This window comes from Oncorhynchus nerka, linkage group LG23 (genome assembly GCF_034236695.1).
Source record: "Oncorhynchus nerka isolate Pitt River linkage group LG23, Oner_Uvic_2.0, whole genome shotgun sequence".
NCBI classification, from domain to species: domain Eukaryota; kingdom Metazoa; phylum Chordata; class Actinopteri; order Salmoniformes; family Salmonidae; genus Oncorhynchus; species Oncorhynchus nerka.
The window spans coordinates 59,046,390-59,061,554 of record NC_088418.1 but is presented as its reverse complement, the minus strand read 5'-3'; the positions used below and the strand labels follow the sequence as shown (position 1 = coordinate 59,061,554).

The 15,165-nt window shown below is 46.6% G+C and overlaps 1 protein-coding gene across 5 annotated transcripts in view; it reads right to left on the bottom strand.

Annotated features, from left to right (window-relative positions):
• The window catches only part of LOC115132944 (protein kinase C and casein kinase substrate in neurons protein 2-like), a 40,634-nt gene that overhangs the window by 5,540 nt on the left and 19,929 nt on the right, over positions 1 to 15,165 (bottom strand). For 3 of the 5 annotated variants that reach the window (XM_065008363.1, XM_029665678.2, XM_029665681.2), the window contains exons 2-9: positions 14,952 to 15,042; positions 14,646 to 14,802; positions 14,251 to 14,486; positions 10,708 to 10,863; positions 10,097 to 10,272; positions 9,653 to 9,773; positions 6,381 to 6,425; positions 1,834 to 1,958 (exon numbers count right to left, since the gene is read on the bottom strand). In XM_065008363.1, coding sequence (XP_064864435.1) covers positions 1,834 to 1,958; positions 6,381 to 6,425; positions 9,653 to 9,773; positions 10,097 to 10,272; positions 10,708 to 10,863; positions 14,251 to 14,486; positions 14,646 to 14,802; positions 14,952 to 15,008 — 1,073 coding nt within the window. In that variant the 5' untranslated portion in view covers positions 15,009 to 15,042. The remainder of the gene's footprint in view (positions 1 to 1,833; positions 1,959 to 6,380; positions 6,426 to 9,652; positions 9,774 to 10,096; positions 10,273 to 10,707; positions 10,864 to 14,250; positions 14,487 to 14,645; positions 14,803 to 14,951; positions 15,043 to 15,165) is intronic. The other 2 variants (XM_029665680.2, XM_029665682.2) reach the window with 1 other exon arrangement.

The following is a 15,165-nucleotide window of genomic DNA, read 5'->3' as shown; positions in this document are numbered from 1 at the left end:
CACTCTTCACTTCACCAGGAATTCATTCTGAATTCCAATTTGACCCATATAATAGCCCATTTCCCTAGACATTTCAGGCAGATCTGAGAGGGTCAGATTGGTTTAAGCAATATGGTAATAGCTCCATTTCCCCCTCTGATTGGCTAGGTCAAAGCATTACCATATTAGTGACACCTATCTTTAAAAAAAATATATTATCTAGAGAAGTACCTTGGGTTAGAGGCTGGGGCTAGATTTGGAATTCCACACTAGTCTGTTGTGAGAACGAATTATGATGAAGTCACCCTATTGATCTACGGTCAGTTTTGTATTCCCCCCTAACAGTTAAGGTTCGGATTTGGGGAAGGTAAGCTGATCCTAGACCTGTGCTTAGAGACAACTTCAACCAGGAACCCACTGTAGTGTTGTATATACATTGTATGTTTACAGTGCAGTTGGACCATGGCACGTAGTAGCCATCTGTCCAATCACAACGTCACTGCACTGTGGACACCTTTATTGACAGTCACGGCGCCACGCTCTCTGAGATAACCAAATCTCTCTCAGACGAGTTGAAACACCAAACAAACACTGAACAGTGGCAACAATGTAACTTTGGTTGGCAGAAGTCAGAAAAAAAAGACGTTCACACATTTTTAATGATGTTATATTAGGTCTCAGACCAATATCAGCCTGCATTATAAAATGTCCATATAGCAGTAAAACTATCATTTTAAGGGGGATAGCTAGATAGATGTACTATCCCTTGAAGTGGTTGTATCTCTGATTTTGCTATAGCGCAGAAATGTGGACCAACTCTCAATGCGTGAACACGATAAGGAAGGAGTGAAGTTGTACCTCGGTCCAGACAAGAATTTCTCTCTGACCCCCTTTTACTTATATGGCCATTGTTTGTTCAGTCTATTGTTTGTGTTTTCGTGAGCTGTGAAAATGAATTTCCACTGTAAGTACAACTAATCTTGATCGACACACACTCACCTTCACCCCTGTAGACACAGATATAGCCTACAGTACAGTAGAAGTGACAGAGTATGTGTCTTATGCTGATAGGGCGATGCAGACCCATGTTTGGCAATATGCACATCTGATGGATACCAAAGGGTCAAATGCTTTGCATGCCTCACATTCCTCTCATTAACTCCCCTCACACTCCTCCAGCGCCCACTAACACACTCCCCCAGTACCCACCCTACACAAACTCCCCCAGTACCCACCCTACACAAACTCCCCCAGTACCCACCCTACACAAACTCCCCCAGTACCCACCCTACACACACTCCCCCAGTACCCACCCTACACACACTCCCCCAGTACCCACCCTACACAAACTCCCCCAGTACCCACCCTACACACACTCCCCCAGTACCCACCCTACACACACCATGGGTCATGTTTGGCATAAATTCACCAGTGTGCAACCTTTACAGTCAGTGGGGAACTTCTGTTTTCTCAGGGCTTGTTACAGGAATGTTTGCTGTGACTATGGCAACAACTCAGTGGTGGCAGACATCATTCCAAAGGCTTTTCTCCGGAATGCTTTACCAGCGTTCCCAATCAGCGGCAGAGAGCCTTGTTGTGGGGGAACAGTAACTATGATGTTTAGATGTGGAAGTGGTGTGTGGAACGTGTGCAGAGAGTCTTGTTGTGGGGGAACAGTAACTATGATGTTTAGATGTGGAAGTGGTGTGTGGAACGTGTGCAGCAGTGGTAAGAGAGGATTGGAAGCTACATTCTTTCACTGGCCTTCCGACACGTTTATCTACTGCACCTTGAAAAATGTCCTCTCACTTCCTGACAGTGTGTGTGTGTGTGTGTGTGTGTGTGTGTGGTTACCTGCTGCTGCTCTTGGCTGCCTGCTGCTCTTCCATTTGGCTGATGCCCGTCAGGGTGACTCCCTCAGAGGGCTTCTTCTTCGTCTCTCGCCGACTCAGTGTACGGTTCAAGTCTATGGACCAGTCCTGAAACACACACACACACACACACAATTAGAGTCACACACCCTTGGACACAGATGAACATGAGTCACATGCTCAGCTCAACAAATTCAGCATCAATGTTCAAACGTTAGTAACTAAAACTGCTCGTCTTAGCAACAATACTACACTAAGGACAAGCATTGATATAATGCACGCACTCACACCAAAGTGCACACTCATTGGAAGTTCCGATGCTCTAACTAGCACAATCACTAGGTAACGTTAGGCAAACATTTCTCAGGCTGTGACTAAACACTGAAGACCAGGGCTGTGGAGTACTGAAACACTGTGTGTGTGTGTGTGTAAAGAAAAACACATCCATCATCATAAAGACAGATATAGCACTGAGCCATCACAAACCTCCACCAGAAGCTAAGGAGTGGGCTTGAATCAAAACATCATCCCAACCAACGCCAACAGAACCTCATCCCAACATTAGGAGAACCTTGTCCCAATGCAGGCCCATAGAGAGACACCAGCACTTTAACATAGTCCAATACTGAGACTCTATCCACAGAAGGACAGGGGCTGTGTTCAGGAGGTCTCGGACACCCCCTCTTGACTCAGTGACTCGGATTCGATTTATTTGCATGAGCGATAAACAGGATTTCCTGCCGCTAAACTCCGCTCACATACTCTGAATGAGGGTTATGGTTAGGTTAGGGGTTAGGGAAAATAGGATTTTGATTTGGAATACATTTTTACTGTTCCTCTCCTATAGAATTTGTTGCCTAGACTTACTACAGTTCTAGAGGTTACATAGGGGCGGTGTTCAGGAGGGCCCTAGACTTACTACAGCTCTATGGAGGTTACATAGGGGCGGTGTTCAGGAGGGCCCTAGACTTACTACAGCTCTATGGAGGTTACATAGGGGCGGTGTTCAGGAGGGCCCTAGACTTACTACAGCTCTAGAGGTTACATAGGAGCTGTGTTCAGGAGGGCCCTAGACTTACTACAGCTCTATGGAGGTTACATAGGAGCTGTGTTCAGGAGGGCCCTAGACTTACTACAGCTCTAGAGGTTACATAGGAGCTGTGTTCAGGAAAGGCGCTAGACTTACTACAGCTCTATGGAGGTTACAGAGGGGCGGTGTTCAGGAGGGCCCTAGACTTACTACAGCTCTAGAGGTTACATAGGAGCTGTGTTCAGGAGGGCCCTAGACTTACTACAGTTCTAGAGGTTACATATGGGCTGTGTTCAGGAGGGCCCTAGACTTACTACAGCTCTAGAGGTTACATAGGGGCGGTGTTCAGGAGGGCCCTAGACTTACTAGAGGTTACATAGGGGCGGTGTTCAGGAGGGCCATAGACTTACTACAGTTCTAGAGGTTACATAGGGGCGGTGTTCAGGAGGGCCCTAGACTTACTACAGCTCTATGGAGGTTACATAGGGGCGGTGTTCAGGAGGGCCCTAGACTTACTACAGCTCTAGAGGTTACATAGGAGCTGTGTTCAGGAGGGCCCTAGACTTACTACAGCTCTAGAGGTTACATAGGGGCGGTGTTCAGGAGGGCCCTAGACTTACTACAGTTCTAGAGGTTACATAGGGGCTGTGTTCAGGAGGGCCCTAGACTTACTACAGTTCTAGAGGTTACATAGGGGCTGTGTTCAGGAGGGCCCTAGACTTACTACAGTTCTAGAGGTTACATAGGGGCTGTGTTCAGGAGGGCCCTAGACTTACTACAGCTCTAGAGGATACATAGGGCGGTGTTCAGGAGGGCCCTAGACTTACTACAGCTCTATGGAGGTTACATAGGGCGGTGTTCAGGAGGGCCCTAGACTTACTACAGCTCTAGAGGTTACATAGGAGCTGTGTTCAGGAGGGCCCTAGACTTACTACAGTTCTAGAGGTTACATATGGGCTGTGTTCAGGAGGGCCCTAGACTTACTACAGCTCTAGAGGTTACATAGGGGCGGTGTTCAGGAGGGCCCTAGACTTACTAGAGGTTACATAGGGGCGGTGTTCAGGAGGGCCCTAGACTTACTACAGCTCTAGAGGTTACATAGGGGCGGTGTTCAGGAGGGCCCTAGACTTACTACAGCTCTAGAGGTTACATAGGAGCTGTGTTCAGGAGGGCCCTAGACTTACTACAGCTCTAGAGGTTACATAGGAGCTGTGTTCAGGAGGGCCCTAGACTTACTACAGCTCTAGAGGTTACATAGGGGCGGTGTTCAGGAGGGCCCTAGACTTACTACAGTTCTAGAGGTTACATAGGGGCTGTGTTCAGGAGGGCCCTAGACTTACTACAGTTCTAGAGGTTACATAGGGGCGGTGTTCAGGAGGGCCCTAGACTTACTACAGTTCTAGAGGTTACATAGGGGCTGTGTTCAGGAGGGCTCTAGACTTACTACAGTTCTAGAGGTTACATAGGGGCTGTGTTCAGGAGGGCCCTAGACTTACTACAGCTCTAGAGGATACATAGGGGCGGTGTTCAGGAGGGCCCTAGACTTACTACAGCTCTAGAGGTTACATAGGAGCTGTGTTCAGGAAGGCCCTAGACTTACTACAGCTCTAGAGGTTACATAGGGGCGGTGTTCAGGAGGGCCCTAGACTTACTAGAGGTTACATAGGGGCGGTGTTCAGGAGGGCCATAGACTTACTACAGTTCTAGAGGTTACATAGGGGCGGTGTTCAGGAGGGCCCTAGACTTACTACAGCTCTATGGAGGTTACATAGGGGCGGTGTTCAGGAGGGCCCTAGACTTACTACAGCTCTAGAGGTTACATAGGAGCTGTGTTCAGGAGGGCCCTAGACTTACTACAGCTCTAGAGGTTACATAGGGGCGGTGTTCAGGAGGGCCCTAGACTTACTACAGTTCTAGAGGTTACATAGGGGCTGTGTTCAGGAGGGCCCTAGACTTACTACAGTTCTAGAGGTTACATAGGGGCTGTGTTCAGGAGGGCCCTAGACTTACTACAGCTCTAGAGGATACATAGGGGCGGTGTTCAGGAGGGCCCTAGACTTACTACAGCTCTATGGAGGTTACATAGGGGCGGTGTTCAGGAGGGCCCTAGACTTACTACAGCTCTAGAGGTTACATAGGAGCTGTGTTCAGGAGGGCCCTAGACTTACTACAGTTCTAGAGGTTACATATGGGCTGTGTTCAGGAGGGCCCTAGACTTACTACAGCTCTAGAGGTTACATAGGGGCGGTGTTCAGGAGGGCCCTAGGCTTACTAGAGGTTACATAGGGGCGGTGTTCAGGAGGGCCCTAGACTTACTACAGCTCTAGAGGTTACATAGGGGCGGTGTTCAGGAGGGCCCTAGACTTACTACAGCTCTAGAGGTTACATAGGAGCTGTGTTCAGGAGGGCCCTAGACTTACTACAGCTCTAGAGGTTACATAGGAGCTGTGTTCAGGAGGGCCCTAGACTTACTACAGCTCTAGAGGTTACATAGGGGCGGTGTTCAGGAGGGCCCTAGACTTACTACAGTTCTAGAGGTTACATAGGGGCTGTGTTCAGGAGGGCCCTAGACTTACTACAGTTCTAGAGGTTACATAGGGGCGGTGTTCAGGAGGGCCCTAGACTTACTACAGTTCTAGAGGTTACATAGGAGCTGTGTTCAGGAAGGCCCTAGACTTACTACAGCTCTAGAGGTTACATAGGGGCGGTGTTCAGGAGGGCCCTAGACTTACTACAGCTCTAGAGGTTACATAGGAGCTGTGTTCAGGAAGGTCCTAGACTTACTACAGCTCTAGAGGTTACATAGGGGCGGTGTTCAGGAGGGCCCTAGACTTACTACAGCTCTATGGAGGTTACATGGGGGCGGTGTTCAGGAGGGCCCTAGACTTACTACAGCTCTAGAGGTTACAATTCACTTATAGTTCTACGTTTTCCCAAGTCACTCCCTGTTCCCACAGATATAACAAGTGGGTTGTTCTCGAAGTTCAAAGGTCAGTCTGAGGGCCTGACTGGTGAACCCTTAAGGTCAAATTACGTCACACGACCTGGCAGGCATCATGTGATCCCCTGCAGGGTTCACAGGAGCTGACACGAGGTCAGAGGTCACCACAGGGTGAAAGGTTAAAGAGAGGAACTGAATGAGAGAAAGATGAGAGAAGGAGTCTTCTGGAATACAGACATCCAGGAAGACAAACACCCATAGGATGAGGCAGGGGGAGGAAGGGAGGGGTAGTCACGCACATCCCCAGACGGGTCATACACAACAGACGTGGTGACGAGGCCATTCATCAGACAGACGTGTGTGTGTGTGTGTGTGTGTGTGCGCGCACTTCCTTGTGTGTTTTCACGTGCTAACGCATTAGGAGGGCCAGAATAGGCACATAAACCGAACACACACAGGCACACAGAGAGAAAACGCAAACAGAGGAAGGAGAGCGAGTTAAATGACCATCCCCCCAGGAACCACGGTGATAGAATAGTCCTTCCCAGGCAGAACTCACTACAATGGACCTTCTGGACCTAGAGGAGCGGGACCAGTCCACATTCTGTCAAACGGAGGGGGGGCAGGGAGGGGTGTGGACAAGACAGGAGCATTATTTCCAAGTAAAGAACAGCCATTTAAAGAACAATGCTTTAACATCCAAAAGGAACACATCTAAGCACAGTATCAGTCTGTGATCATGAAGAGGTGTCTTGTGATAAATGTTGCTCTTCATTTAGTGTTATGTTGATGTGGAGTTTGTGTTATGGTCCTTTTAAATGCTCTTCTTCTAGCACTACGAACATCGATTTCAGAGGAGATTCTACCTCACTCAAATGCTTGTTTTTAATTACTGAATGAACCTATGTAAAGTAACTCTGGATAAGACCGTGTGCAAAATCAGTGTTCCTTAATCCATACCAGGAGGCACATATTTGCTCTAGCCCAGCACTAACACACCCGACTCAACACTTCAACTTCCCATTGATGATAAATTAACAGTGTAGCACGGTACAGAGTAATATAGAAAGATAAATTGTGTCCGTTCCATATCTTGCTTTTCTATCTTCTGTTTTGTAACATGGTTTGACACCAACTCCATGCCCTTATGTTGTGACAGCGCCATCAGTTCCTCTTGGATAGAGCTTGGTTACGATCTGCGCATTGAAGACAAGTCAGTATTCGGTACAACCTGACAGACAGGTTTGGTGTCTGTCTGTGTGTGTCCTATCAAATGACAGAAAAACGCTGGGAAGATTGCACACTCTGTCACAATGGGCTTGTGTGTGGTACGACACGTCACAGTATGTCCTTACTATAGCTTTAAGTACAACTCGACGAATGGCTTGACGAACTCAATGCACTTTAAAATGACTAAAACCAAACTGAAACAGTGTAGAAAATATAATGGATCTATATTCATCGTTTCTTGACGGGCCAGCTCGCTAATAATCACTGTGCATAGTCAATGGACCTACATTCATATAGCTTCTTGACCTTCCAGCTCGCTAATAATCACTAGACATTCAGGGAGCATAATTATTTTTATTTTTTTACGTATAGGGGATAGATGTAGATGTGGCTGTCATGAAATTTAATCAGCCGGTGATTGTCAAGCAAATAACTATCAGTCTCACGGTAATTTACTGTTAATTAACAAACATGTTTAGCATCTCCTGGCTTCCACACACAGCCTCCAAGCCACTGATGCAGACCTTCAGAACATATACATTTTAAAAAGTCTAATAAACCCATGTAATATAGCCCTACACCATCACAATTAAACCATTATTTATTTTAGACAGGTCTGAAGAAGCATGATATGAAGAACATTTTTAACAGAATAGCATACTCTGAGTTGTCTGTATGTTAGGTCCTGATCTGGCTATGCCAAATGGCTGTCGGCTACACTAGTTCATTTAGCAGACAAGAATTGCTTAGAATTCCATGGCATTATTTTATAGTATGAAGAATACAATTGAACAAAGCTGAATAAAATAGGAAGTATATTTTCGCTAAGCGATGAGGGAGTGCGCACATGTGGTTATTCTGTGTTGAGATGTTAACAAAGAAACAGGTATTCCTATATGCTTCATTTAGAGTTATTATTCATGTAACTTTAGTTGTTATACAAACATTGGGCTATAAGTTTTGATTTATAAATATATTGTAAGGTCGCATGACGCGACTCATGAGGATTTGAAAATAAGTCGCTCGAAAGGCATGTGCTGCTTTGTTTTTTGCGCAGGCTGTACACACTACATCAGCCACTCATTCACAATTTGACAAGCACTTGATAATGCATAGAATTTCATGGTGGCATCCCCTTTGTGTGGCCGTAATGCACCCCAAAAAAATCCATGCCTTTTGCGTTGTGCCTTTCTCCCGGAGGGCTGCGCGCTCCGTCATGTGATCAGTTCTTTCTCAGAGGCTACAAGTGAAGAAAGACACATAGGGGGACGCAAACAGTGTCATCCTTATCCAGTTCCGAGGTGCATATCGAAGATATTGGAACTGTCCACATTTACTTTTCATCAGCCAACAAGATGAGTAGGCCTAACGAACAGTAAGAGTACTAGCCTATGTCAATCTACTATCCCCCATAGTACAAAAGTTGACCTATTCTATTCTGTGCGAGAAATGAATATTTCAAACATAGACTGGGACAGTTGTGGGATGCGATAGTTCCCAAATTAATACAACCACTGGCATTAAAAAAATCTTTTTTACGCAATGTGGCTGACAACAGATAAGAACGTTTAGCTTAAACTGTTGATAAACTATTAGCCATTTCTTCACATTATAAGTGCAAAAGATTTGCACATGGTAGTAAGCTATAAGCGCAAATGTTCCATTAGCAATGTGCTTAATGTTAGGGAAGTTTAAAAATAAATATAGTAAAACCTAGCCTATAGAAAGGTAAGTCTCCTATTTTTAGTAGAGGCCATCACTGTTTTCTCACAATTGCATAGCCTATTGAAATGTAGCGCAACATGAGCTCATGGGCTCTCAAGTGTTTGACTCGATTTGTTATTACATTTTTTTTTTTTTACCTTTATTTAACCAGGCAAGTCAGTTAAGAACAAATTCTTATTTTCAATAACGGCCTAGGAACAGTGGGTTAACTGCCTGTTCAGGGGCAGAACGACAGATTTGTACCTTGTCGGCTCGGGGGTTTGAACTTGCAACCTTCCGGTTACTAGTCCAACGCTCTAACCACTAGGCTACCCTGCCGCCCCATTTGCATTGATGTCAGAGTGATTAGAGGGAAAATAGAGTGCTGAATACCAGGCAGTTAGCAGGTTTGGTAGGCTACAAATGCCATCCGCAGCATCAGAGCTTGGAGAAACTTATTACCGTGACTAAACAATCACGTGGAATTTGACTGCCTTCATGACTTGTGACCACTTGCGTGGCGGTAATAGAGTCACATTCTGACGACATGGAAATAGCATTTTCAGCGCGACCCTTCGGACCTCGAAGACAGAATGCAGCCCCCGTGGCAAAATGACTTAGACACCCCTGACCTGGAAGGAGAAGTGGCAGAGTGGGAAGAGTAGTTCCAATGGAATCTTTCCACAGAGCCATAAATCTTGTTGAGTTATTAATACCAATGTAATAACTTCTCTGCCTCACCATGTACCTCAAACTCAGAACCGTTCACTGACACTGAGCCACTCTCTCCCATCTCTCATTTCCTCAATACTCTCCCAATACGTGTACCTCAAACTAGGGCCAGTTCATTGGAGCTAAACCCCTCTCCCTCTCCCATTCCTCTCCCATATCCCATACCTCAAACTGGGGCCAGTTCATGGGCATGCCAGGACCATGGTTGGAGCGGAACCACTTGAGGTCCTCCACAGCGTCAGCAGCAGAGATAGTGTCCTCCAACGTGTGGTAGACTGTCTGGAATCTAGAGAGGGAGAGAAGAGGAAGACAGGAGAGCGAGAGGGTACATCAGCATTTCCCTAATGATGGATGGTGAACCATGTCCAATCCCAAATCCCCCCCCCTCTAGGTAGATCTGGGTTGTAGAGCCTCAAATCCAAGTGGACCCTTATCACCTACTCCCTAACCACTCCTGTGGATATAAGAGGATTGAATAGCAGCCAATCAGAAGGAAAATAAAGCTATGAAGCTTAGGATGCAGAGGCTAGGGGTCCATTTGGAATTGATATGCAGAGGTGGAGGGGTCTTACTCATCATTGGTGGAGCGGTGGAGGTGTCATAGCCTACTTGTGATTGGTGGAGAGGTCGAGGTGATGCTTGACTTCCAGCAGAAGTGCTTTGAAGAAGGTGATGCGTTTGTCCTCAAACTGCTGCCATTGTTCAAACACCTGCTCCATGTTCTCCATGTACTGGGGAGTCACCTTGTCCAGCTCCTCCAGAGACTTCTCATAGCGCTCCTTAGTCTGGGACCCAGAGGATCATACAGGGAAGCACACACACACACACACACACACACACACACACACACACACACACACACACACACACACACACACACACACACACACACACACACACACACACACACACACACACACACACACACACACGCGCGCGCGTAAGGAGACATACATACAGGTAAGCACACACACACGTAAGGAGACATACACACAGGTAAGCACACACACACGTAACGAGACATACACATAGGTAAGCACACACACACACACACACACCACACACGGACAGACATACGGAGCTGAAACATTTGCTCCATATTGTCAGGATACTCAAATGGTCAGTCACATTCCAGCCATGACACACAACATAGACATAAAACACATGTCCACACAGAGATGATTTTACACCAGTGTAACCCCCCTACCCCCCACCCCTACCTTCTCCATCTCCTGCTGGCACTTCTCCACCTTGTCCTGCAGTTTCTTCTGGGCCTCAGGGTTGCTGTGGTTCTCCAGCTTGCTGTTGTTCTCCCGGCTGGTGGCCAGCTTCTCTTCCTTACAGGCCCCGTGGTACGCCTTCTTCATAGTCTCCATCTGCCATATGGCACAGAGAAGGTAAGGTACAGCGGTTAACATCATGCTTATGTAGCCAATGGATAACCAAGTTAGCATGGCGCAGTAGCTAAGTGACTATTCAATATGATTCCAACCTTACAGTGGCAGACAAGATTTGGAACAAGACCAGCTCTAGTCTTTTGGGGGCCATAAGCAAAATTTGCCTGGGGGACCCCCCCACGTCACAGGAAAAACATTTAGTGGCCCACCTCTTGGCGGAGGACAGAAATGTGCAGTTTTTTTGCCACTGAACACGCCGATTTGCTTGTGTTTTTCTGTTGCTCATTACAAAAACAAGATTTCAATCTTGGAGGCATATTTCCTGACCCATTCTGCAATTGGTTAATGATGTTTGTCCCCCATGAGACACTGTAGACACGGAAGCCTATTTCACTTCCTTAAAACCCCCAGAATTAATCTAATTAATTTGGACGATTTTGCAGAGGATGTTTAAGATGCGTAATTTTACATTAAGGTGTTTGGATAAGTATTTGTCAAGTAAAAGAGATATGCGACGTGTTGTCTCATGTAAACAAAATCAGAGCTGCTGGGCAGGTGTGTCTCACTGTATGCCATCACCGCAGCTGTTCACCCCATGTTAGTGGACAAATCGTCAAATCAAAATCCAACCTTCATTTACCCGTTGTGACATACAGATCTTTCAAACTTTGTTTTAGATGATACTATTATCATATTTACACTTTGTAGTATTTACACTTTTTGACACTAGAATAACTGTTTGACTCATATCGAGACCGTTTTCAAAAGGGATGGGTTGCCATTCTACACATTTTGCCATGGGGCGGGGATAAAAAAAAAAAAAAAAGCATCTGCTTATGTCGACTATTGGCTGGGCTGACACTGCTAAGGAACAATGCTTTTTCAAAAGAATAAAGGTGAGAGGAATGGTGGCGGGGGTCTTTGAAAGGCAAGAGAATACCTTGATTAAGTCAAGGTAACGCGAGGGTCTTTGAAAGGCAGAGAATACCTTGATTAAGTCAAGGTAACAAAATAATACGATAATGAAAGTCTTAAAGACTAAGCACCCAATTCAGACTCTGGTAAACAAAGAGGTGGAAACTAAAATAGACTTAGGGAAAATCTCTGGGATTGGCAAAACCCATCCACCTAACAGCTGGGGTTTGATTCAATCTACATCAAATGGAAAGCGGAAGCCTCTTCCTCCATTTTTAGGGAATGAGAAAAGTGGACAAGGCCATTAGTTCCTGTTGTTTGGGACAGGGCCAGAGTGGTAGCAATGTTCTTCTCCCACTTATAATGGGATCTCTGAAAAAGGAAACAGAGGGAACAGCCTGTCTGCCATTGGCTCTGATTATATAATAGAACGGAAGCGCTGTCTGTCTGTGAGTGAGTGAAAGAGAGAGAGGCAGATTGTGAGATTAAATATGGAATATGTTCTATCAGTGTTATTGTTTGTGTGCATATGTGACAAGAATGAAACATGAGAGCGAGTATGTGTGTGTGTGTGTACATGTGCGGTAGACAAGGCTATTCCACCCTATCCTTTTAAGACAGTTAGCCCATTTCCATCTCCTCTCTCTCGATTGGCTCACTGTCTGGCCCTCAAGTACATGAATTACCTCCTTGACACAACTCACACATACTGCACTAATCTGTCACCGCCTAATGACAACAGGAAGAGGCTTATTGTGACATATCTCACACACATACACCAGCCAGGAAGACTCAGATTGTGAAACTGGTACACTACAAACTCTGCGACCAAAAAGGTTGACTACAGCCCGGTAAACAGCTTACTACAATGACAGATATAAAAACAGGACTGTTCCAGAACTCCCAGGTCAGAGAAGTGACGTCAGACATCATTTGAGTGTGAGTGTGTGTGTATGTGTTGGTTTGTGCATGTAGGAGTATGTGTGTGTCTGTATTAGCAGCACATTAACTGCAGTTAATCTGCACTACTACTAGCCAAAAGCACAGCAGAGCAGCCCAGTGTATTTCCCACACCATAACCAATCAAGGCGCCACAGAGAAACTGAGAGCCGGTTCGACACACAATGGCCTTCCCTTTCGTAGCAGCTGCCTGTGTGGCCAGTGTAAAGTTACACGCCACTGCTTCCTATGAATGGCCAACACTAATGAAATAGCCTGTTTATATAGAAAATAAAATGTTAGTCTCAAAGAAAATGTGAGATTATGTCTAGATACTTTTTAAAGTGGAGATCTAGTTGATAAATTGCCTGACTATGAGAAAGTGGATTGCACAGTCAGATGGAACACAGTAAACAGGCATTCTAACATCATAGATTAGCCCGTGGTAATTTGTGGATTATAAACTGGATGGTTCGAGCCCTGAATGCTGATTGGCTGAAAGCCATGGTATATCAGACCGTATACTATGTGTATGACAAAACATGTATTTTTACTGCTCTAATTACGTTGGTAATCAGTTTATAATAGCAATAAAGCACCTCAGGGGTTTGTGATATATGGTCAATATGCCACGGCTAAGGGCTGTGTCCATGCACTCAGTGTTGCTTTGTGTCAAAGAACAGCCCTTAGCCGTGGTATATTGGCCATATACCACACCTCTTCGGGCCTTATTGCTTAAATAGACACCGGCTGGATGGTGGTTTAAACGAATCAGCATTCAGGATTACACCCACCATTGTATAAATAGCACTAATAGCCTGTTTGTTGTACAGCATCGCAGCTAGTACAGGAGAGAAGGAGCTGCAAACAGTGAAAGCAGTGAGTCAGTGATATGTGTCCAAGTGAACTGAGGGGTGATGGGAATAATTGTGGTGGCGTGGTGGCTATTGCAGAAATCAACAGACTGATAAATGCAGGGTAAAGCGGATGGATGTGTGCTTCTTTACATCTGAGCTGGTTGGTTCTGAGTGCGTGCGTGTTTCTTTACTGCACGCGCGTATGGATTGTCTGCACGCACCCGTGTGTAGATTGTCTGCACGCACCCGTGTGTAGATTGTCTGCACGCACCCGTGTGTAGATTGTCTGCACGTGTGTAGATTGTCTGCACGTGTGTAGATTGTCTGCACGTGTGTAGATTGTCTGCACGCACCCGTGTGTAGATTGTCTGCACGTGTGTAGATTGTCTGCACGTGTGTGAGAGTATTGTCTGCGCGCACGTGTGTGTATTGTGTTTGTATTGTCTGCACGCGCGTGCGTGTGCGTATTGTCTGCGCGTGCGTGTGCGTATTGTCTGCGCGTGCGTATTGTCTGCGCGTGCGTGTGCGTATTGTCTGCGCGTGCGTATTGTCTGCGCGTGCGTGTGCGTATTGTCTGCGCGTGCGTGTGCGTATTGTCTGCGCGTGCGTGTGCGTATTGTCTGCGCGTGCGTGTGTGTCTGTACGACTTCCCAACCTCTTTCAGTTTCTTGGCCCAGGGTTTCTGGGCCTTGCGGAAGCCGTCGTCAGCCTCCTTGGTCTCCTTGAAGCCTCCGATCATCTGTTTGTGGTAGTAGTCCCTCTGCCACACCTTGAGCTTCTCACAGTCCTCCCCCATCAGCACCGCCTTCACCTCCATGTGGAGCTCGCTCACCTTCTCCGCCTCCGTGCACAGGGCACCCCACGCCCGCTCCAGGGTCCCGTACTGAGGGCCTGGGGATGCACATGATTAGATAATAACACACATGCTTACGGTGATGGAGAGTGCAGAACTGAGAGTCCAGAGGGGTGACGGGAACAGAGGGGTGAAGGAGTGGAACACACACACACCTGTCTCTACTGAAGTGTGTGTGTGTGTGTGTGTGTGCCTACCCTTCTCTATAAGCTGTCTCCAGCGTTTGGACCACTCTGTGAGCTGCTGTGCGTAGGACTTCTCGATGCGCGCCCGCTCATGGAGACAGTTCATCAGGTCGTTACACAGGCGACTGCCATCGTCCACCCGCCTCACTGCCCGCTTGTAGTTCCCCACCTGGGAGAGAGAGAGGAAGGGAGAGAGAGAGGGAGGGAGAGATACTTGGAGTTATGGGGGGGGGGCAGGTGAGAGGGTGTGTGCGTATCATATAATGACGTATGTTTGTTAATTGTATGTGTTATACTGTATGTTGTCTACTGTCTCACCTCCCAGAAGCTGTCACTGGAGACGTCGACCATGGAGTCATCGTAGGAGCCGGACATGGCTGCTGCCCTCGGTACCCACAGTCCTCAGGGGCTGAAACACACAGTCAACAACACCATAACACACAGCAGACTGGCTGTTCTACAGACTGGCTGCAGGGGACAGGACAGCACTGAGGTCTTCAAAAAAGTGCTATTTTTATTGCATAAAAAAAAA